Source organism: Delphinapterus leucas, chromosome 9, assembly GCF_059928025.1.
Source record: "Delphinapterus leucas isolate spDelLeu-1000000601 "Yukka" chromosome 9, BTC_Dleu_Yukka2, whole genome shotgun sequence".
Lineage (NCBI taxonomy): Eukaryota > Metazoa > Chordata > Mammalia > Artiodactyla > Monodontidae > Delphinapterus > Delphinapterus leucas.
In genome coordinates, this window is record NC_143137.1 from 18,264,658 (window position 1) to 18,286,739 (window position 22,082).

The window sequence follows — 22,082 nt, forward strand, 5'->3', positions numbered from 1 at the left end:
TGACCAAAAAAAAGCATTTTCACAACAAAACTATAGAGCCTGGGGAGGCTTCCCAGGCCAGAAGACAAATAACCACTGCCATTAATGTGCACATGGAGGGACTGCATTTTAATAAAAGTGGTCATGACCCAAGATGAGAAATAGTCTGCAAATCTGGAGCAAAACAATCTGGTTGAGCTTGGAAATAGCCAGATCATGTTAAGAAATTTGCCTCATACATCTTATCAAGGAAACATACACGACATTATGTACTCTAACCGAGGATGCTTTGTTAATTCAGTGCTCAAATTAGTACTGAATGATGCAAGAACTTCCATTTTCTGAGGCAGAATTTCTGTTCTTTCAGAAAAACAAAGTCTGAGTGTACTGGGATACACTACTCATCTGAGATATTTAAAAATTAAAACTCTAGGAGTAGCATCTTGCTATGGCTCTTATCTTACCACACGGGACCTGCATGAAACAATCATTACAGCCTGGGCAAAAGAGACGTGTCTAACTGGCTCCAGGGCAAGCCCAACCTGGCGGCAGGATGGGCTGCCCTCTCCAAGGACCAAATTTCTGGATAAGCTATCATTTTTTAAATTTAAAAAAATCCCCATTTTTTGGTCCCAGCTTGACGTGGTACAGAAGGATGCCAAGATGAGGATGCAGGTTAGGCAGATTTCAAGATACCTACATCAAAAATTCTGGATCCGGGCTTCCCTGGTGGCGCAGTGGTTGAGAGTCCGCCTGCCGATGCTGCCGATGCGGGGGACGTGGGTTCGTGTCCCAGTCCGGGAAGATCCCACATGCCGCGGAGCAGCAGGGCCCATGAGCCATGGCCACTGAGCCTGCGCATCCAGAGCCTGTGCTCCGCAACGGGAGAGGCCACAACAGTGAGAGGCCCGTGTACCCCCCAAAAAAAAAAAAAATTCTGGATCCCTTGTAAGCCATGCAAAGAAAACAGATTCACTAGGTGGTCTCAAGGTTGAAGTGCTGGAGTCGTTAAAAATAATTTTACAGCAAATTTTCATAAATATCTCTTCATTTATTTCAGCCAAGATCTCAAAAACCAAATTGTACCAGAAAGTGTCAGCAAAAATTATCCCTCTCTTAGGAAGTCTGTAAGATTCCACAGTGATGGGGTGTGAGCACAGCTCTGTGTGCAGGAGCACATCATGCTGCCAGGTGTCCACGGGAGGTGGATATCTAGATGCAGGACAAGGGAAGAATCCAACTCTAGGCTCTTAAGCTGTGTTAAGACATGGTCACTTCTTGGGCTGGAAAATTCAGATGCCAATTCCAGAGATGAAGCTGTTCAAAAATGGTCTGAGTTGAAGCTTAGCCATAGGTTTGGAATTCTAGGAAGATCTGGTAGTTGTATTCTTGGCCCTGATCTCTGAATTATAAACAGTGTTATTTGGTTAGGCAACAGAACTGTGAAAAGAAGGACTACGGCAGAAAAGCCAGTAGTTGGTCAGGAACGTCAAGCATCCACGTTCCATGTCCTTATGCATCACAGATGCAGCCAGCTGTGAGCAAACCAGGTTCATTTCTTCTTTTCAGCTGATGCCCTAAGTCTTGATTTAAGGATCAGTAGAAACCAAGCAAGCAGTAGCAAGGGTTTTAGAATTAGTTTCCTTCTAATGACAGTTTTACTATAAAATGGATACAAATAAACTAATCCACCAATGGAAAACCATGAAAAACTGGTGATATCTGTAACAGCTTTTATAGTTGTAAATTGTTTACATGACTTTATCACTGAAATATATGTCACTTGCTCTGAAATAAGGCAGTAGCTTAAAGAAATGATCACTTACCTATCTCCAGCATCTAAAAACATCCTATATCATTAAGATTGATAAGCAGTCAATTCTGTCTGTGGCCTACCCTGAATACTATAGACTACGTACCATAATGTTTTGCCCTCAGCAGATAAAGAACAAATGTACATGACAAGTGCGAATATACCATTTCCCCGTTCAAGTGAATAAAATTACACCCACTATATTCTACCTTCCCCCGACCTGACCTTCAATTTTTAGAGAATTAGGCATGTCTATGTGTTGAAATAAGTACAACTCTTTGTGTTATAGGAAGATAAGAGCAGAGAATAATTCAGCAGCCTATACTTAATATTTATGAATCATATGGAAATTCTTGGGATGGTACCATTTTCAGTCACAGAACTTATTTTTAAATTAATTTTAAAGACCCCAAAATTAAAGTTTAAAAAACAAAAATAAAACAAAAAGAGAACATGAACAGCTATAGCTGTCTATATGCTGCTAATTCTAGCAGCCAGAGAGGAATTCCACCAAATGTTATGAGGCAAAGGGCCTTGGTGTTTGTTGTTGGCTGTCTTGGAGGAATCCATCCATGACTCTCCCATTTAATGGGCCTCTGGTCTTAACCTATCAAAGCATCCCTCTCCCTAGAGGAAAAGACTAGTAATAAATACTTAAGTATAGTGTGTTATCTAATGCCCTTTATTATCATCCTAGAAAGTCTCAGTAAATATAACTGTGAACTATTTATTGGAGTAAGTAGTGCCTGTCAGTGGTCACTCTATACTGATTTATTGAATGAGGAATACCTTGAACTTGACCTCCACTTGTTGCTCCCCCATCTTGGAAACTTATGACATTGATTAAGCCCCACTGGTGACTAACTTAGTGACTAATTCAAACGGGGCCGGCAGGCGCTAACGCATAAGGCTTATGACATTAGCACTCAGGCATCCTAAAGCCTTTATCTGGGCCAACATATGTTACCTAGTTACTTATACAAACTCTACCCCACAGCCTAGATCTGGAAAAATCAGGAAAAATCAGCGGGGGAGAAAAAAAAAAAAAAGCGAGATCAGCACCCATAACACACCGCATACCACTCCTTCTGCAGCTATCCCTAGCTAGCACGTGGGAAAGATTTTATTTGTCAGCGCGTTTCACTTTTCCTTGATCCTCTACTTTCTTAATGGCTGCTTGGATAGCCTCTTGGTTGCCCAGGAACTGGTGAGGTCCAACGGCATGCAGGTTCTCATCCAGTTCCAGGAGAATGGGGACTCCAGTAGGAAGAGTAATGTTGATAATGTCTTCATCTGAGATACCTGGAGATTAAGACAGGGAGGAGCAAGGCGTTAAAGACAACCCAGGAGGAAGCTGTGTTTACTTAATTAACTACACATTCACTTAGTCCCATATTAACTGCATGTTTGGAACCACACCAGGTACTGTGAGGGATTCCAGCTATAGTTGCTGGAAGCCAAGGGCGTCCCAGAAGTTTTATTTATTTATTTACTTATTTATTTGGTTGTGCCAGGTCTTAGTTGCGGCAGGCAGGCTCCTTAGTTGCGGCATGCGAACTCTTAGTTGCAGCATGTGGGATCTAGTCCCCTGACCAGGGATCAAACCCTGGGCCCCCTGCATTGGGAGCGCAGAGTCTTATACACTGCACCACCAAGGAAGTCCCTCAGAAGTTTTTTTTTAAAAAAAAATCTAAGACAGAAATTCAAATTACATTAAATCTTGGGACAGTAAATACCTTTTGGGGCAAACTGTTCCTGGTTGTTTCCTATCTAAATCTTAAAGAAATGAAAATTATTCTCTCCATGCTCACATGTGTTACTGGTTTTCCGCAGAAATCAATCTTGAAAAATCTGAAAGTGAACTAGGGGGGTTTTCCGGTTTTTTTCCTTTTATATGTTGTCCCCAGGCTGGCTAAAATTAACCTCAAAATCTAGTTCAATTGATTAGAAAGTGGCTGGTTTTCCAACACTGAGTGAGCATGGGATGCCCTGGGCTAGACCCAGTCAAGGAGGAACTCTCCCCTAGGTGCTCAGGAAATACAATCAAGAGGAATCAAAAGAAGGTTGATCGACATGCCTTGTAAACAGGTCTCGTTCTCCTGCTGTCCCTTAACAGCCCAACTGCTAGGAGAGAAAGGTATGTGTAATGGACAAATCACCTTCAATTCTTTTTTTATTTTTTAAAAATTTTATTTATTTATTTATTTACTTACTTACTTACTTACTTACTTATTTTCGGCATGCTGCGCGTCCTGTGGGATCTTAGTTCCCTGACCAGGGATTGAACCCATGCCCGAGGCAGTGAAAGCGTGGAGTCCTAACCCCTGGACCACCAGGCAATTCCCTCAGTTCTTTTTTAAATAGCCTGAATCAGGGAATTCCCTGGTGGTCCAGGGGTTAGGACTCTGCGCTCTCACTGCCAAGGGCCCAGGTTCGATCCCTGGTCGGGGAGCTAAGATCCCACATGCCGTACAGTGCGCTCCCACAAAATTTTTTTTAATAAATAGATAACCTGAATCATAGGTTGTTCAATTTTGACCAGAAGAGCTGGAGTTGTAGCAAGGATGGTAGCAGCAGTGGTCATGATAAGGTTTCTGTTATTATGAGTGTTTTTAAAAAACAATAAACAGCTAACATGTACTGAGTACATTCCGCATGCCAGGTGCTCTTCTAAGCACTTTATGTGTATTAACTTATTTAATCACCGTTGCAATCCTAGGAAGATATGCACCATTATTTTTCCATGTAACAATTTCTGACACAGAGAGGTTAAGCAAACAACTCAAGGTCACACAGGCAGTAAATACCAAAGCCTGGATTTAAACCCAGGTATATGTAACTAGTGCACAATGTCTTTCAAGTTCCTCTGAGTTCAAAATGGGCAAAGAGAAGAGAGGAGACCTAAAAACATGGAGTTAAGCCAATTAAAAGGTGACTGAAAGTACTCAAATTATCTACTTTAAAAACACACATTAAAAAAAAACCACACTTTTATTATATAGACTTCTAAATTCTAACCATATACTTCTGTTCTTTATTAATAGAAAGGACCCAGGGTAGAGCAAGTTCTGAGGGGAGTGCAAGGGTCCATCTTGGAAGGTGAGAATGGCAGAATAAGTTAGTAGCAGTTAGTTATCAATGCACTGTGTCATTTTAACTTTGGTCATAACTATGAGCACCAGTCACAGAATCATAGCACTGGATCTCAGCCGCTGGGGTGGTTCTTTATTAGAATTTCATTTCTAGGTTCAGAAGAGCTGCCTAAGAACTCTTATGCACAAGCTGTATACTCAAACAGCTATGAAACAATGGAAAGGATCATAACTTGGAAGTCAGGGTCTATTCTAAGTACCCATCCCATCTCCTCCTTTGCTAGTCCCCTTCCAAATACTAACAAGTATAATATATAACTTTAGGTAAGTAACCTCTCTGGGCCTCCACTGCCTCTGTCTAATTAAAAAAAGAAACACACACTCTTCTCTACCACTATTACAAACCCTGTGGGGCAGGAGGAATGGACTTAAAAGAGAACATACATGAGAAAGTATAGCCCAGCAAAGTGTTTCTTCTTTCTGTACTATGAATTCTCTTCTAGGTAGAAGATTTAAAGGGTAGGCTACTAAAACACTCCTTTGCCCTGCCAAGCCCCCATCCCCACACTGCAACCCTACACAAGATTACCATCCCAAACTAAAGCTGGCAAGAACAGATAAATTCAGACCAGACAGCCAGCTGTTTAGCTGGGAGATGACTGCCTGGGATTCTAAAAGCCCTCGGACCCTCTCAGGTCAGATCTGTCAGCTGGCCGCATAGTAGCTGCCACCCACATCCCCTGGAGATAGCCAGAGAGGAATGCAACAGCACGTGGTTTAGAGCCAGGTGACCGCTAAGGATATAGAGAAACTGAAATCCTAATACACTGTAAAATTAAGAGTATAAAATCCTGTGGAATCTTTGGATAACAAGTCTGGCAATTCCTCAAACAGGTAAGCACAGAATTACCATGGGACCCTGCAATTTCACTCCTAGGTATATATGCCCAAGAGAAATGAAAACACATGTCCACACAAAAACCTGTACACGAACCCTCACAGCAGCGTTATTCATAATAGACAGAAGATGGAAACAGTCTAAATGTCCATCAACTGATGAGTGGGTAAATTAAATGTGGCAGATCCATGCAATGGAATATTATTTGGCAATAAAAAGGAAAGAAGTGCTGATGCATGCTAAACATTGACAACGCTTGAAAACATTATGCTAAGTGAAAGCAGCCAGTCACAGAGTACATATCGTATGAGTCCATTTCTATGAAATGTCCAGAATAGGCAAATCTATAGTGACATAAATAGATCTGGGGTTGCTTAGGGCCAGAGGGAATGGGAGGACTGGGCAGTAATAGCTAGGTATGGAGTTTCTTTTGAGGGTAATGAAAATGTTCTGAAATTGACTGTGGTGATAGATGGGTAACTCTGTGAATATACAACTCTGTGAAAATACAGCTCTGTGAAAAGCCACTGAACTGAACACTTTAAATGGGTGAACTGTATGTCATGTGAATTATACCTCAAGAAAGCTGTTTAAAAAACTACTAAACAGATCCAGAGAAGTTAAATAAAACTCTTCGAGTCACCAGACTGTTAAGGTAGTAAAATTATACCTTTTTTTTAAATTCCCAAATTCCAGGACTTCAACTCTGGTCGTCTGACTTGTCTATGGCTATTTCCACCACAGCATAAGGAGAAAGGAGAATGTTTGTGTTCATGCTCTGCCCTTGTGAAGGGCTGGGTGCTAACTGGACACCAGCACCAAGTGTTCTCATGTTTTCAAGACTAGTAAAGGGATCAACAGATTTGTCTGATCCCCTTGAAATACCTAACACACTGGGATCATGATGGGCCAGGTTGAGGGTTTGCAGTCTGTGACCTCAGAAAAAAGTTCTGGGTCTTTGGCAGGGGGAGAGGGGCACACATGGAACTCATCTGACCATGGCCTCAGATCTAACCAGATCTAACAAGCCCTTTCTTTAAGAGCACCACTCTCAAGCTCATGCCTATGGCTTAGATAAAAACCCACTTTTGTGTGGGACCAAATGGAAGAGCCAACTAACAAAGGCCACGAGAACTATAATGTTTCACTTATAAAGAAAGGAGGGCTCAACAAAAATAGAAATGTTTCCAATAAATAAAGTTGACATTCCACTTTAATGACTACTCAAGCCATTCACACAGCAGACTAATTACTTCCAAATATTTAAAATACTTAGACTGGTTAATAATCAGTCAATGAGACTTAAGCGACTGGCTTTTTAAAATAGCAAATGAGGAAAAACCACAATGAAGCCATTATTCATTACTCAGTTTTGGCATAAGCCACATTCTTTGTCCTAAGAGAGTCAAGCAAGCAGAACTCCTAAGGCTAGAAAAATGCATCTGCATTGGATTGAACCAAACTGAATCGATACTATATTATGTAATATCGTATTACAAATTCATTAACTGGAACATCATATGAAAGTTAAAACGCATGGCCAGATATCACATCCTCTGATAATGGCTTAGATTGTTTGATACAGCATCCAAGAATGTTCTGAAGGGAAACATCTAATCCTGCATCAACCCATCTCTATCACTGCCCCTTCACCAACCCCCAACCATTGTCTTTAATTCTTGAATCTTCATGTAGGAGCGTCTGGGAGTTAACTGCTATCCATTTAAATGATTGGGATATTTTAAATAAGAAATAATGAAAATTTGGTGGTAAGTCAAAGGAGTAGCTCAAAGCCAAAACAGGAAGAAATTCAAACAACTTCATTTTCTGCATACAGGACTAACTTCAGAAAGTCAAATCTGTACCTTTGATGACTCCCCTGAGTCACTGTAGCAGGAACAGGAACCACAGACAGTAATTAAGATCACTGCACATATATACAGCACTCCCACTCGCCTTCTGTTAGAAGTGGCTGAGCAAATGCTCACTTCTCCCACTGGGATTATAAGGGACCATGTTTTATACATCCTTGTGTCACCTATGCTCTCAAAACAGTGCCTTATATGCTGCAAGACTTTAGTAAATGTTTGTTCTATTGTAAGGAATTCTATCATGTGTTGCTGCTAGGATCCAGAAATGATTTAGCTTTATGATCCAACATTACAACTATATGTATTATATGAATCTACTTCTTACAAATAAAGGCTATTAGGAATAAAATGTTAACTAGAAACGCTAATGCCTAAAGCCTATATGTGAAAGCACTCTGAGGACTTTCTCGGAGGTACAGTACCAGCTAAGTTTCAGAAGGAAATCAAAAGGGAGATGTATGCTCCTCAAAAGTAAGGACTCTGTATGTCCAATTCTAGGTGCTGTATCCCTGTACCAAGAATAGTACAGTACCTGATTTAATGGACCCTTGGCACATAGCTGAAATGAATGAATCTGAACTCTCTGAGCTTTCAAATTAAATCTAGTCCTTTACTGTTGAAGCTTTGGTTAAAGATTGTGTTTCCTTTATTACCTTATTAAGAAAAAAAGTCAAATTAAATTTGTCGTCTATATATTTTCTTTGGTGTTCTCCAAACTGTGTGCTCAAAATCTTTGAATATCAGGAAACAGGAGGAAAGATGTTCAGGGAGACAGGTCTGTTACAGGACAAGAGGAAACCCCAATTCCATAATGCTTATTTTTGAGGATGACAGAGAGAGAGGAAAACAGCTCCAATCAAATCATTCAGCTGTGAGGTTCCACCCATGCCCCGCTTCCCTTTCCCAATTGAGTTAGTCACAATCCAAACCCCACTGATGGGTGATCTGTGATAAGAGTACTGTATTCTTCTATTGCCAAAATAAGAGCTGACAGAAGAGATTCTGAATTTCATATATGGCTTACCTATTTTTAATTAGAATTCTTTTAGGTTTGAATGCTATCCATGTACAATTTAAAGATTGGCTGGGGAACAACTGGAAATGGGTTATTTGAATCATGTACCATGATGACAGTATAACGGCCTCTAATTTAGAATAACGTAGAGAGAAGAATCCATTCTACATCTAATTTTATAGTTAAGTGGCCTACAACTTTTAAAAATGAAGGTTTCTATAAATCAATTATACTTATAATAAGAGAAAGCTTAGCCACACTACTAGATAAGCATTTGCTTCACAGAAGAGAGGCCTGACTGCTACTTCTGAAAATATCCCACTACAGCATACCAAAGGTGACTGACTGGTCAGTGTCCATCCCCACAGCAAGTCCCAGCTGACCTTTCCTCGAGTCTCTAATTTCACCTCGTCACTTCTTTGCCTTGTTATATGTGCAGCTGCACACAGTTCTTCAGGGGTCAAGTCTGTCTTGCATGCCACTCTTACTCCAAACTTGAAACTGCCTAGTCCTTTCTTTTTTTTTGCGGTACGCGGGCCTCTCACTGTTGTGGCCTCTTCCATTGCGGAGCACAGGCTCCGGACGCGCAGGCTCAGCGGCCATGGCTCACGGGCCCAGCCGCTCCGCGGCATGTGGGATCTTCCCGGACCGGGGCACGAAGCCGTGTCCCCTGCATCGGCAGGCGGACTCTCAACCACTGCGCCACCAGGGAAGCCCTGCCTAGTCCTTTCTTGAACCCAGACTAAACAATCCACTTCTGCTGGCAAGATGCAGACTACATCCAATGCTTCAGTTCAGTACCTGGCTTCTCCTTCAATGTGAGCCGGCAGGAAACAAACACGAAGTGACTACGCCAACCGCAGAGAAACACACACCTGTCTGGAGTGCTAAGGAACAGGGTGTTGTTAGACACTACGCCTGGGTTAGGAGTGTTCGTGGTGGTGCTTGGTGGGAGGTGGGCCCTGCTGTAATCTGGACTTGTTAGGCAATTGTTTATGCTGCCACAAATCAGTAAAGCAGTCCCTTAAGCAGGAATTTTCTCACTATATAATATTTCTTATATCTGTTTTAAGTCTTCTTTATTCTGAAGGGATTAAGAACTACTATTAAGTTAAAAGTAAAGCATTCCATGGGACTACACCAAACTAAAAAGCTTTGGCACAGACAAGGAAGCTATCAACAAACCAAAAGGCAGCATTCTGGATAGGAGAACATATTTGCAAATGATATATCCGATAAGGGGTTCATATCCAAAATATACAAGGAACTCATATACCTCAACATCAAAAAACCAAACAACCTGATTAAAAAATGTGCAGAGGACCTGAATAGACATTTTCCAAAGAGGAAATACAGATGGCCAACAGACACATAAAAAAGATGCTCAACAGTACTAATCATCAGGGAAATGCAAATTAAAACCACAGTGATATATCACCCCACACCTGTCAGAATGGCTATCATCAAAAAGACAACAAATAACAACTGTTGGCAAGAATGTGCAGAAAAGGGAACCCTGTGCAATGCTGGTAGGATTGTAAATTGGTGCAGCCATTATAGAAAGCAGTATGGAGGTTCTTCAAAAAATTAAAAATAGAACTACCATATCATCTAGCAATTTCACTTCTGGATATTTATCCAAAGAAAACAAAAACACTAATTCAAAAAGATACATATAATTCCCTGGTGGTCCACTGGTTAGGACTCTGCACTTTCACTGTCAAGGGCGCAGGTTCGGTCCCTGGTCAGGGAACTAAGGTCCCACAGCCATATGGTTGCGGCCAAGAAAAAAAAATTTTTTTTCAAAAAGATACACACACACCGATGTTCACTGTAGCATTATTTATAATAGCCAAGATATGGAAGCAACCTAAGTGTTCACTGATGAATGGATAAAGAAGATGTGGTGCATATATACAATATTACTCAGCCATTAAAAAAAAGAAAGCTTGCCATTCGTGACAACGTGGATGGATCTAGAGGGAATTATGCTAAGTGAAATCAGAGAAAGGCAAATACCGTACGATCTCACTTATATGTGGAATCTAAAAACCAAAACAAACAAACAAAATAAAATGCAAACAGTCAACAATTGCTCAAATGAAATTTAAAAAACATGGCTTAGCTACATTAAATAGCAGAGTAAAACAAAGTATTGAACAAAGTCAAAATACTGAACCATAGCTTTCCAGTGAGTTCAGAGACTTGTTCTAGTTCCTACAAGAAACAAGATGCATATGTAAAATGCCTAGAACTGCGTTTAGCACACAGTGTGCGCTCAAAAAAGGGCCACCTGGTATAGCTATACTAGGGAGTGTCATTCACACACCACAATGTTAAGGTAAAAGCAATAATAATGTAAGACTCAATTAGTTGCATGAAATTACCTTTTTATGGTTTACTTGCCAAAGATACTCTTGACTCAGCTTCTCACAACGTACTATTCTGAACAGAATAGATCAACAGAAGGGCTACTTTTTAGAAAAAGTTTAAAACAAAACAGCCCAGGCAGTAATTGTGTGTGGAGACTCAGTGAACTGGGTTTAGGCGGAGTTCATGACTCCAACTACTTATCGCGATCATGGCTAAGCCATCTGAGGTCTGTCTGGGCTTCATTTTCCTTCAACAGCATCTGTCTTCTTTCCCACAAATGGAAGAAGTGTCAGGCAGGACTTGACTGACTATAGGGTAAAATCATAGCACCAAATATTTGAGAAACAAAATAACATCTAAGGAACTAACAACACTCTCCACTGCTGAGGTACATACAATCTAGAGTAAATTAGTAACACTAGTATACTCTTAGTCAAAGATCTTAAGGCACTTGGAGACTTCAGGGTAGACCAATTTCTTAATTAGCTATGTGACTGGGTCATCATTCTTCCTACCTCAAAGTTACAGTAAAGTATTTTTATGATAGGACAGTATGCTGTCATTGATTCTATCAGTTACCACACTCCTCCCTAGCAGAAGGTAAGATGCTTGAAGTCTATCAAGCATTTTAAGGACAATATGGGGAAAAATTGCCCACTTCCTTGAAAGATCCTGTTTATATGGGAGAATCTTACATAAACATATCTAGAAAACATGACTAGGAATCAGATCAGTCTACAACGACATGCATTTTTACTTTTGTAATCAATTCAAAGAATTTAGCAACTTTCATATTTATAGGGAATATGCAATCTGGTCACACCCATTTCAAAGATTCATTCTTAATACAGATGAAAGCTAACTTTCTCATAACATGGCCATATAATCCTCCAAGCTGGGCACTGTTGAAAGTGAAAGGAGATGCTGTTAATAATTGCAACGGATAACAGGTATTAACCAGAAAATAGGGGGGTGTGTAGTCATATAAATTCACTATAAAAATAAATTGGCAATTAAAATGTTACATTTTATGACATTTTTTAACACAATAAACACATACACACAAATAAATTAGCCAGTAATCTTTCCTATAAAACAAAAATCTATATTTTCCCCTTAAAGTAAGGGAGATTCACTTAATATTTGGAGTCTTGGAAAGTCAGTATCCAAATTCAATAGGATGTTTTCTTTTAGGTTAAGAATTTGTCAAGTACCACAGGAAGCCTTCATACATGAACTCTTGAAAGTTAGACATGCAAGCAGAAGCAAGAAGAACTAAAATCCTGCAGCCTGTGGAACAAAAACCACATTCACAGAGAGATAGACAAGATGAAAAGGCAGAGGGCTATGTTCCAGATGAAGGAACAATATAAAACCCCAGAGAAACAACTAAATGAAATGGAGATAGGCAATCTTCCAGAAAAAGAATTCAGAATAACGATAGTGAAGATGATCCAGGACCTTGGAAAAAGAATGGAGGCAAAGATCGAGAAGATGCAAGGAATGTTTAACAAAGATCTAGAAGAATTAAAGAACAAACAGAGATGAACAATACAATAACTGAAATGAAAAAACACTAGAAGGAATCAATAGCAGAATAACTGAGGCAGAAGAACGGATAAGTGACCTGGAAGACAGAACAGTGGAATTCACTGCTGCGGAACAGACTAAAGAACAAAGAATGAAAAGAAATGAAGACAGCCTAAGAGACCTCTGGGACAACATTAAATGCAACAACATTCGCATTATAGGGGTCCCAGAAGGAGAAGAGAGAGAGAAAGGACCTGAGAAAATATTTGAAGAGATTATACTAGAAAAATTCCCTAACATGGGAAAGGAAATAGCAACCTAAGTCGAGGAAGTGCAGCGAGTCCCATTCAGGATAAACCCAAGGAGAAACACGCCGAGACACATAGGAATCGAATTGGCAAAAATTAAAGACAAAGAAAAATTACTGAAAGCAGCAAGGGAAAAACAACAAATAACATACAAGGGAACTCCCATAAGGTTAACAGCTGATTTCTCAGCAGAAACTCTACAAGCCAGAAGGGAGTGGCATGATACACTTAAAGTGATAAAAGGGAAGAACCTACAACCAAGATTACTCTACCTGGCAAGGATCTCATTCAGATTCAATGGAGAAATCAAAAGCTTTACAGACAAGCAAAGCTAAGAGAATTCGGCACCACCAAACCAGCTCTACAGCAAATGCTAAAGGAACTTCTCTAAGTGGGAAACACAAGAGAAGAAAAGGACCTACAGAAACAAACCCAAAACAGTTAAGAAAATGGTCATAGGAACATACATATCGATGATTACCTTAAACATGAATGGATTAAATCCTCCAACCAAAAGACACAGGCTTGCTGAATGGATGTAAAAAAACAAGACCCATATATATGCTGTCTACAAGAGACCCACTTCAGACCTAGGGACACATACTGACTGAAAGTGAGGGGATGGAAAAAAATATTCCATGCAAAAGGAAATCAAAAGAAAGCTGGAGGGCTTCCCTGGTGGCGTAGTGGTTGAGAGTCCGCCTGCCGATGCAGGGGACACGGCTTCGTGCCCCGGTCCGGGAAGATCCCACATGCCGCGGAGAGGCTGGGCCCATGAGCCATGGCCACTGAGCCTGCGCGTCTGGAGCCTGTGCTCCGCAACGGGAGAAGCCACAACAGTGAGAGGCCCGTGTACTGCAAAAAAGCAAAACAACAACAACAACAACAAAAAGAAAGCTGGAGTAGCAATACTCATATCAGACAAAATAGATTTTAAAATAAAGAATGTTACAAGAGACAAGGAAGGACACTACATAATGATCAAGGGATCAATCCAAGAAGATATAACAATTATAAATATATATGCACCCAACACAGGTGCACCTCAATACATAAGGCAACTGCTAACAGCTGTAAAAGAGGAAATTGACAGTAACACAATAATAGTGGGGGACTTTAACACCTCACTTACACCAAGGGACAGATCATCCAAAATGAAAATAAATAAGGAAACAGAAGCTTTAAATGACACAACAGACCAGATATATTTAACTGATATTTATAGGACATTCCATCCAAAAACAGCAGACTACACTTTCTTCTCAAGTGTGCACGGAACATTCTCCAGGACAGATCACATCTTGGGTCACAAATCAAGCCTCAGTAAATTTAAGAAAATTGAAATCATATCAAGCATCTTTTCTGACCACAATGCTATGAGATTAGAAATCAATTACAGGGAAAAAAACGTAAAATACACAAACACATGGAGGCTAAACAATACATTACTAAATAACCAAGAGATCACTGAAATCAAAGAGGAAATCAAAAAATACCTAGAGACAAATGACAATGAAAACACGACGATCCAAAACCTATGGGATGCAAAAAAAGCAGTTCTAAGAAGGAAGTTTACAGCTATACAAGCCTACCTCAAGAAACAAGAAATATCTCAAATAAATGTAAGACTGGACACTAGAAAACTCTTAGAGGAAAATATAGGAAGAACACTCTTTGACATAAATCACAGCAAGATCTTTTTTGATCCACCTCCTAGAGTAATGGAAATAAAACCAAAAATAAACAAATGGGACCTAATGAAACTTCAAAGCTTTTGCACAGCAAAGGAAACCATAAACAAGATGAAAAGACAACCCTCAGAATGGGAAAATATATTTGCAAATGAATCATCGGACAAAGGATTAATCTCCAAAATATATAAACAGCTCATGCAGCTCAATATTAAAAAAACAAACAACCCAATCCAAAAATGGGCAGAAGACCTAAATAGACATTTCTCCAAAGAAGACATACAGATGGCCAAGAAACACATGAAAAGCTGCTCAACATCACTAAGTATTAGAGAAATGCAAATCAAAACTACAATGAGGTATCATCTCACACCAGTTAGAATGGGCATCATCAGAAAATCTACAAAGAACAAATGCTAGAGAGGGTGTGGAGAAAAGGGAACCCTCTTGCACTGTTGGTGGGAATGTAAATTGATACAGCCACTATGGAGAACAGTATGGAGGTTCCTTAAAGAACTAAAAATAGAATTACCATATGACCCAGCAATCCCCCTACTGGGCTTATAGCCAGAGAAAACCATAATTCAAAAAGACACATTCACCCCAATGTTCATTGCAGCCCTGTTTACAATAGCCAAGTCATGGAAGCAATTTAAATGCCCATCAACAGACAAATGGATAAAGAGGATGTGGTACATATATACAATGGAATATTACTCAGCCATAAAAAGGAACGAAACTGGGTCATCTACAAAGACGTGGATGGATCTAGAGAGTGTCATACAGAGTGAAGTAAGTCAGAAAGGGAAAAACAAATATCGTATATTAACGCACATAGGTGGAACCTAGAAAAATGGTACAGATGAACTGGTTTGCAGGGCAGAAATAGAGACACAGATGTAGAGAACAAACGTATGGACACCAAGGGGGGAAAGCGATGGTGGTGGTGGTAGTCAGCTGAATTGGGAGATTGGGATTGACATGTATACACTGATGTGTATACAATAGATGACTAATAAGAAAACTAAATAAATAATAACATTAAAAAAAAGTTAGAAGACAGATGCTAGTATTCTTATTCCAGTGAGCACATACGTCTACAATAAATTTTAAAAGGGCTGAAATCTCACTAAATTAACAGAAATGATGGGAGAAATAACACACTATTTCTTCTGATCTTTGGGAAAGTGACTTATGCTTAATTCTTAGAGCTGTGACATAGAATAGTTGGATCTCATTTTTCAGTACACACTGCAAGAGAATTCTATTAGTGGAGATTGGCCTTTAGAGGACCCCTAAAACAAAAGATGACAACTAATGTATGATGTGATCCTAAAATCTAGTCCAGTCTATTTCAGGCACATGAAGTAATTCTTCCATGTGAGGCATGGAAGTTAGTACAGGGAATCTCAGCAACATCAAAGAATTTGATGAATCTTAACAACAGTACCACCAGGGGGTACTATAGGCCAAAAGGGAACAAAGTTGTTCTCCTCCCCAGGATGGCTGAGCTGAGACTACAAACCACTCTTATGTCTTCCTATGGACAAACCGCAATCCTCACTCCACTTCATTTGCTTCCCCAGCTATTCGCTTGTGCCTAGTGGTATATTCTGACTTTTCTGCCAGTTTTTTTCCCTGAATGTCTGCCATCCTCCCTGGCCACCAGCCTACCATTTCTATTCCCTGTCTCCCTCCCATTCACCTCCCTTCTCCTCTCCTTCAGGCATCTGCCAGCCTCACACTTTTCTCTACACATACTTCCTACTCTTTGTACAATTTACCTCTTCCAGTATGAACACCACTGCTTTAAATCAATTGTCCCCCAAATAAAAACATTTTCTAGGGGCTTCCGTGGTGGCGCAGTGGTTGAGAGTCCGCCTGCCAATGCAGGGGACACGGGTTTGTGACCTGGTCCGGGAGGATCCCACATGCCGCAGAGCGGCTGGGCCCGTGAGCCATGGCCACTGAGCCTGCGCGTCCAGAGCCTGTGCTCCGCAACGGGAGAGGCCACAACAGTGAGAGGCCCGCGTACTGCAAAAAAAAAAACCCCCTCCAAAAATTTTCTATATAGCCTATTTATAGTGATAGGGATAGGAGTTATAATTTAATGTCGCTTCTACTTCATTAATCTCTGAAAGTTAATTTAGTTCTGTACATCCAAATTAAAAAAAAAAAAAAAAAAGACCTTCAGAAGAAAAGTTAAATGAAGCCTGAGGATAAATGCCTGCTTATTTCTCAGTAATCCCTGTAAGCACATTTCTGCCCCCATGGTCAAAGCTGTGTTTTAATTCTTTTCTTTATTCTATACTCCACATCCATGCATATCTCCTTTGTTATCTGTCACTTCCACGTATTTACCCTAAACTATTGCTTTCTAGGCCAATGTCAAATCCTTTCATCTTTAAATCTCATTGGTTAAATTGTTTTGCAGCTTTAATGAGATAATTCACATACCATACAATTCACCCACTTAACATATACAATGGCTTTTAGCATGTTCAGAGTTGTACAACCATCGCCACAGTCAACTTTAGAACATTTTCGCCACCCCAGTAAGAAAACCTGCACATATTAGCAGTCACTCTTCAATCCACCCTCTTCCCCTCCACACCAGTCCTAGGAAACAAATCATCTATTTTCTGTCTATATAGATTTGCCTATTCTGGAGATTTTATACAAATATAATCCTACAATACATGATCCTTTGTGACTGGCTTCTTTCTTTCTTTCTTTTTTTTAAACAGGGCAGACTTTTCTTTTTTTAATAAATTAATTTACTTATTTATTTATTGTTGGCTGCGTTGCGTCCTCTTTGCTGTGCGCAGGGCTTTCTCTAGTCGCGGCGAGCGGGGGCTACTCTTTGTTACGGTGTGCGGGCTTCTCATTGTGGTGATTTCTCTTGTTATGGAGCACGGGCTCTGGGCATGCAGGCTTCAACAGTTGTGGCTCATGGGCTCAGTAGTTGTGGCTCGCAGGCTCTAGAGCACAGGCTCAGCAGTTGTGGCACACAGGCTTAGGTGCTCCACAGCATGTGGGATCTTCCTGGACCAGGGATCGAACCTGTGTCCCCTGCACTGGCAGGCAGATTCTTAACCACTGCGCCACCAGGGAAGCCCTGGCTTCTTTCATGTAATCATGATTTCAAGATTCATCCATGTTATAGCACGTGTCAGTACTTCATTTTTTTAATGCAGAATAATATTTAATTGTATGGACATACTGCATTTAACTTATCTAATCACTTGTTGATGGGCATTTGGGTTGCTTCCACACTGTGGCTGTGGCTATTATGAGTAATACTGCTTTGAAGGTTTGTGTACAAGTTTTTGTGTGGACATATGTTTTCACTTCTCTTAGGTATTGTTATGAGTTGAACTGCATTCCTCCAAAAAAGATATGCTGAAGTTAACCTCCAGTACCCCAGACGTGACCTTTCTTGGAAACAGGTCTTTAGAGAGGTACTCAAGTTAAAATGAGGTCACTGGGGCAGGCCCTAGTCCAATATTATTGGTGTCCTTATAAATAGGAAAATTTGGACAAGAAGAAGAGACACACAGGGAGAACACCAAGTGAAGATGGAGGGTTGCACTGATGCATCTACAAACCAAGAAACGTTACAGATTTCTGGACTTCCCTCGCAGTCCAGTGGTTAAGCACAGTCCAGTGGTTCTACTGCCGGGGGCACAGGTTCAATCACCAGTCAGGGAATTAAGATCCCACATGCTGCACAGCGTGGCCATAAAAAAAAAAAAAAAAAAAAGATTTCTAGCAAACACCAGAAACTACAAGAGGCAAGAAAGGATTCTCTCCTAGTGTCATTAGAGAGAGCAGGACCCTGCCAATACTTTGATATAGGACTTCCAGCTCCCAGAACTGTGAGACAATTATCTGTTTTTCTAAGCCACCCAGTTTTGGGTACTTTGTTACAGTAGCACTAGGAAATGAATACAGGTATGTACCTAGGAGTGGACCTGCTGGATCATATGGTACCTCTATGTGTCACCGTCAAGGAACTGCCAGATTGTTTTCCCAAGCAGCTATACCATTTGATTGTTTTTCAATAAACTATTAATGGTTTCAAAACCTCCCTCAAATATAGACAGTCAGCTTTTCTATGTTACCTTGCCCTCGACAGGTAGTTTTCCCTGCATCCCTACAATGGTGGCAGTCTTCTTCACCACCATTTGTTAAACCTTCCTATTTCTTTCAAAAATAACAGTAACAAATGGTTATGTTACCAACACACTAATGGAAGGGGGTATCTAGAATACGCTATGGTCGGGGCTGCAGAATAATCTTAGTGCTCTAAACCTGAAGATGGGTAAATGGTACTAACCAGCAGGAAACTGTCTTTAAAAGGAGGATTTCCTAGCTGAGATGGGGAAGAAAAGAGGATCCTGAAGGAGATGATGGCCTTTTCTTAAGGGAAGGGAATCTGGCCACAAAGAGATCTAAGTCCCATCTCTGGAAAAAAGGAATTGGCATGGAGACAGAGAATACATCTTCTGGCAGAAACTTTGAAATTCTGAATTTCAGTTTGTTGTTGTCCTAAGAGGAGCGTCAACTCTTCTTCAAACAATAAAGTACTACAATAAATCCAGTAATGATGAAGTTATATATAGATATTTAATCAAATACATGACTATTCTGAACAAGGAAGAATAATACCATTTATATAGTTGAGTAAATAAGATATATACACATACACAAACAGATCAAGTGCCATGTCTGGCCAATGATGTTTTAAATAGCCAATAAAGCCTGTAGATTTTAGATCTCTGCACAATGAATGGAGGTCAGGTATATGAGTAATAATGACTTGGCTCTTGGCCATGTTATAAAAACTAGGGGGAAAAAAAACACATGCTAAAAGGTTTACATTAAAATCTTATAAAGATCAGTTCATTTTGTTAACAATAACCTATTTTCACTTATTTCATGTGCAAGGTCAACTTTTTCATTTTTCACAGCCTCATATAGAAAAGTAAAGCAGAATGAAAAGGGAATGTTGGAGAAATGCATTCTAACGCCAGTGGGCTAACTGCTGACAGTGACGATAGACAGGAAAACACCAGACAGAGCAGATCACTCAAAACGCACAACCGTCCGGGATTATTTAGTGAAGGGAGAGAGGGGAGGGAGAAACCCCCTGAAGGTGTCACTGTGCAATCACTGGTGCCCAAAACTGGTGAGCTCAAGTCCTCAGAGGAGTTCATTTAGTTCATGTTACTTAAGAGGAAGGTAACAACACAGTACTTTCTAGAACATAACATCAAGGAGTTAAAATAAAATTAAGGCTACTAATTATCTCCAATAAGCCATCTTTTTATTTTCCTTCTCCTGAACTTTCTCCCAGTCGATGACTAAGCCTGGTCTGGAACAAAGAGAAGACTGGAACAAAACAATTATTCAGGAAACCTAGGTCTGAAAACACAGCAATGATTGTTTAAAGTTGGAAGAACGGGAGCAAAACTGAAGTCTATATGATTTTATTTAACTTGAAAGACTCAAAAGAAAAAAAAACTTACCTTGCATACCATTTCTACAAAAATTTCTTCCCTCCCTAGCCTCCTCTTACCTTGTTAAAACAAAAGCCACAGAATCTTTTAGATCAGTGGTTCTCAAGCACTTGGAGAAGCCCAAGCATTATTATCAGCACCACCTGAAAATTCCTTAGAAACACAAATTACTGGGCCACACCCCAGGCCTACAGACTGAGAAACTCCAAGGGTGCGGCCAGAAACCAGTGGTGGTCCCAGCGCTCCCTCCCTCCAGGTGATTCTAATGCTTGCTGACGTTAGAGAATCACTGCTTCAGATAACACGAATGTAAAAGGCCCAGGATTTTTGACTGATAGAACAAAAGGATCCTGAAAAGACTGAAAGGACAAAAGGTAATAGGGAAGGAAAGTCTATTACGTAAACTGTGCATTATTAGCTTAGAAACCAGTTCCTTTCTAGATTAAGGCCCAGTAGCAACCTTCAGTAAGTAGTAGCATAAAGATGGTACCTTCCAGATGTTTCAGAAGTGCCCGGCTGCTATTTCCATGAGCAGATATCAGAATGGTTTTACCACTTAATACTTCAGGAGCAATCCTTTCATTCCAATAAGGAAGGAGTCTCTCCAGAACATCCTTTAAGCTCTCGGATCGTGGCAGCTGATCCAAAGGAGTGTCGCACACTTTATATCTCCGGTCGTTGTAGATTTCGTGGTAGTAAGGATGGGACTCCTCTATGGGCGGTGGGGTCACACTGTAGCTCCTTCTCCACAGCCTCACTTGTTCCTCGCCGTGATTCAAAGCCATTTGCTCCCTGTTGAGACCGATCAAGGCTCCATAGTGACGCTCATTGAGACGCCAGGAGCTTTCCACGGGAACCCACTCCTGCCCCAGCTCTTCCAGGATCAGCCAGGCTGTGTGGATGGACCGGTTCAGGATGGATGTGAACACAAGATCAAACTCAAAGTTTAGCGCTTTGAGTTGCTTCCCACAGTTCCGAGCTTCTTCCATTCCTTCACTGTTAAGTTTCTGATCCACCCAGCTACAAAAACGGTTCTCTTTATTCCAAGCACCCTCTCCATGTCTTAACATAATCAGTTTGTACTTGGACATACTGATGGCTGAGCTTCTCTAGTGCTTTCCAATGGGCCAGTGTTCAGTGACAGCAATACATCTAGAAAGAGAAGAAAAAAAGTATAAGTTATATTCTTCATTCAACTAACCACCTGGGGGTGGAAGCACAACTTTTCAACAGCCAGTTTCTAAAACACACTGGAATGATTCCTTGAACAGTTTTGACATCAGACATCCGGCAACTCATACATACTGTGGCACATCCAGGCAGAGTCTACAGATAATTACAGGGAACCTAGTTAGTTGACAAATTTTCTGATGGCTGGGTAGAAAGTTAATTGTATGACACAAAACAACAGAACACTTCACTCTATTGGCATATGCTACACTTCCACCAGATCAAAAGGCAGTTTCTGCTTCCAGGAGACAGGATTTAATAGAATGAGCTTTAGGTGTCTAAAAGGATGACTCGTAGTTGGGAACTCCCAGGTCTGAGAAGCTGACTCGAGACTGAAGGCACCCTTCTCATTTTGTTTCCCCCTCTGGTGGAGAAATAATTTACCAGTCTCGTCTTATTATCGAAGTTATTAAACATGTTAATTCAATAAACCACCACATTCATCTGGTATGTAAATCATTGATTGGTGGCAACTAGCTCTTCAATGCCACAGGCTACATCACATACAAGAAAACCTAAGGTTCAACATTTAAACATTAAAATGATTTAAATCAACATTAACACCCAATATGGTACTCACCTAAATAATCTTTCACCTGCCTCAAGATAGAGTTTTTGGCAGGAATAAATTGGATGCAAAACAAGCTATCAAATTAAGCAGCTGAGAGATGCTGCCTGTAGAAACAGATTACCAGAAGCAGGTCTGTAGGAGTGAAAGGAAGCACACTGATAAGGAGGCCCCCCTCTCCTTCTCCCAACC

The 22,082-nt window shown here is 40.5% G+C and overlaps 1 protein-coding gene across 1 annotated transcript in view; it reads right to left on the reverse strand.

Moving 5' to 3' along the window:
- Positions 1-1,009: 1,009 nt before the first annotated feature.
- Positions 1,010-22,082, reverse strand: part of BPGM (bisphosphoglycerate mutase) — a 32,372-nt gene continuing 11,299 nt past the window's right edge. Inside the window, exons 2-3 of the mRNA XM_022580715.2 lie at positions 20,583-21,244; positions 1,010-3,094 (exon numbers count right to left, since the gene is read on the reverse strand). Of these exons, the coding sequence (XP_022436423.2) occupies positions 2,916-3,094; positions 20,583-21,183 (780 nt within the window). The 5' untranslated portion in view covers positions 21,184-21,244 and the 3' untranslated portion in view covers positions 1,010-2,915. The remainder of the gene's footprint in view (positions 3,095-20,582; positions 21,245-22,082) is intronic.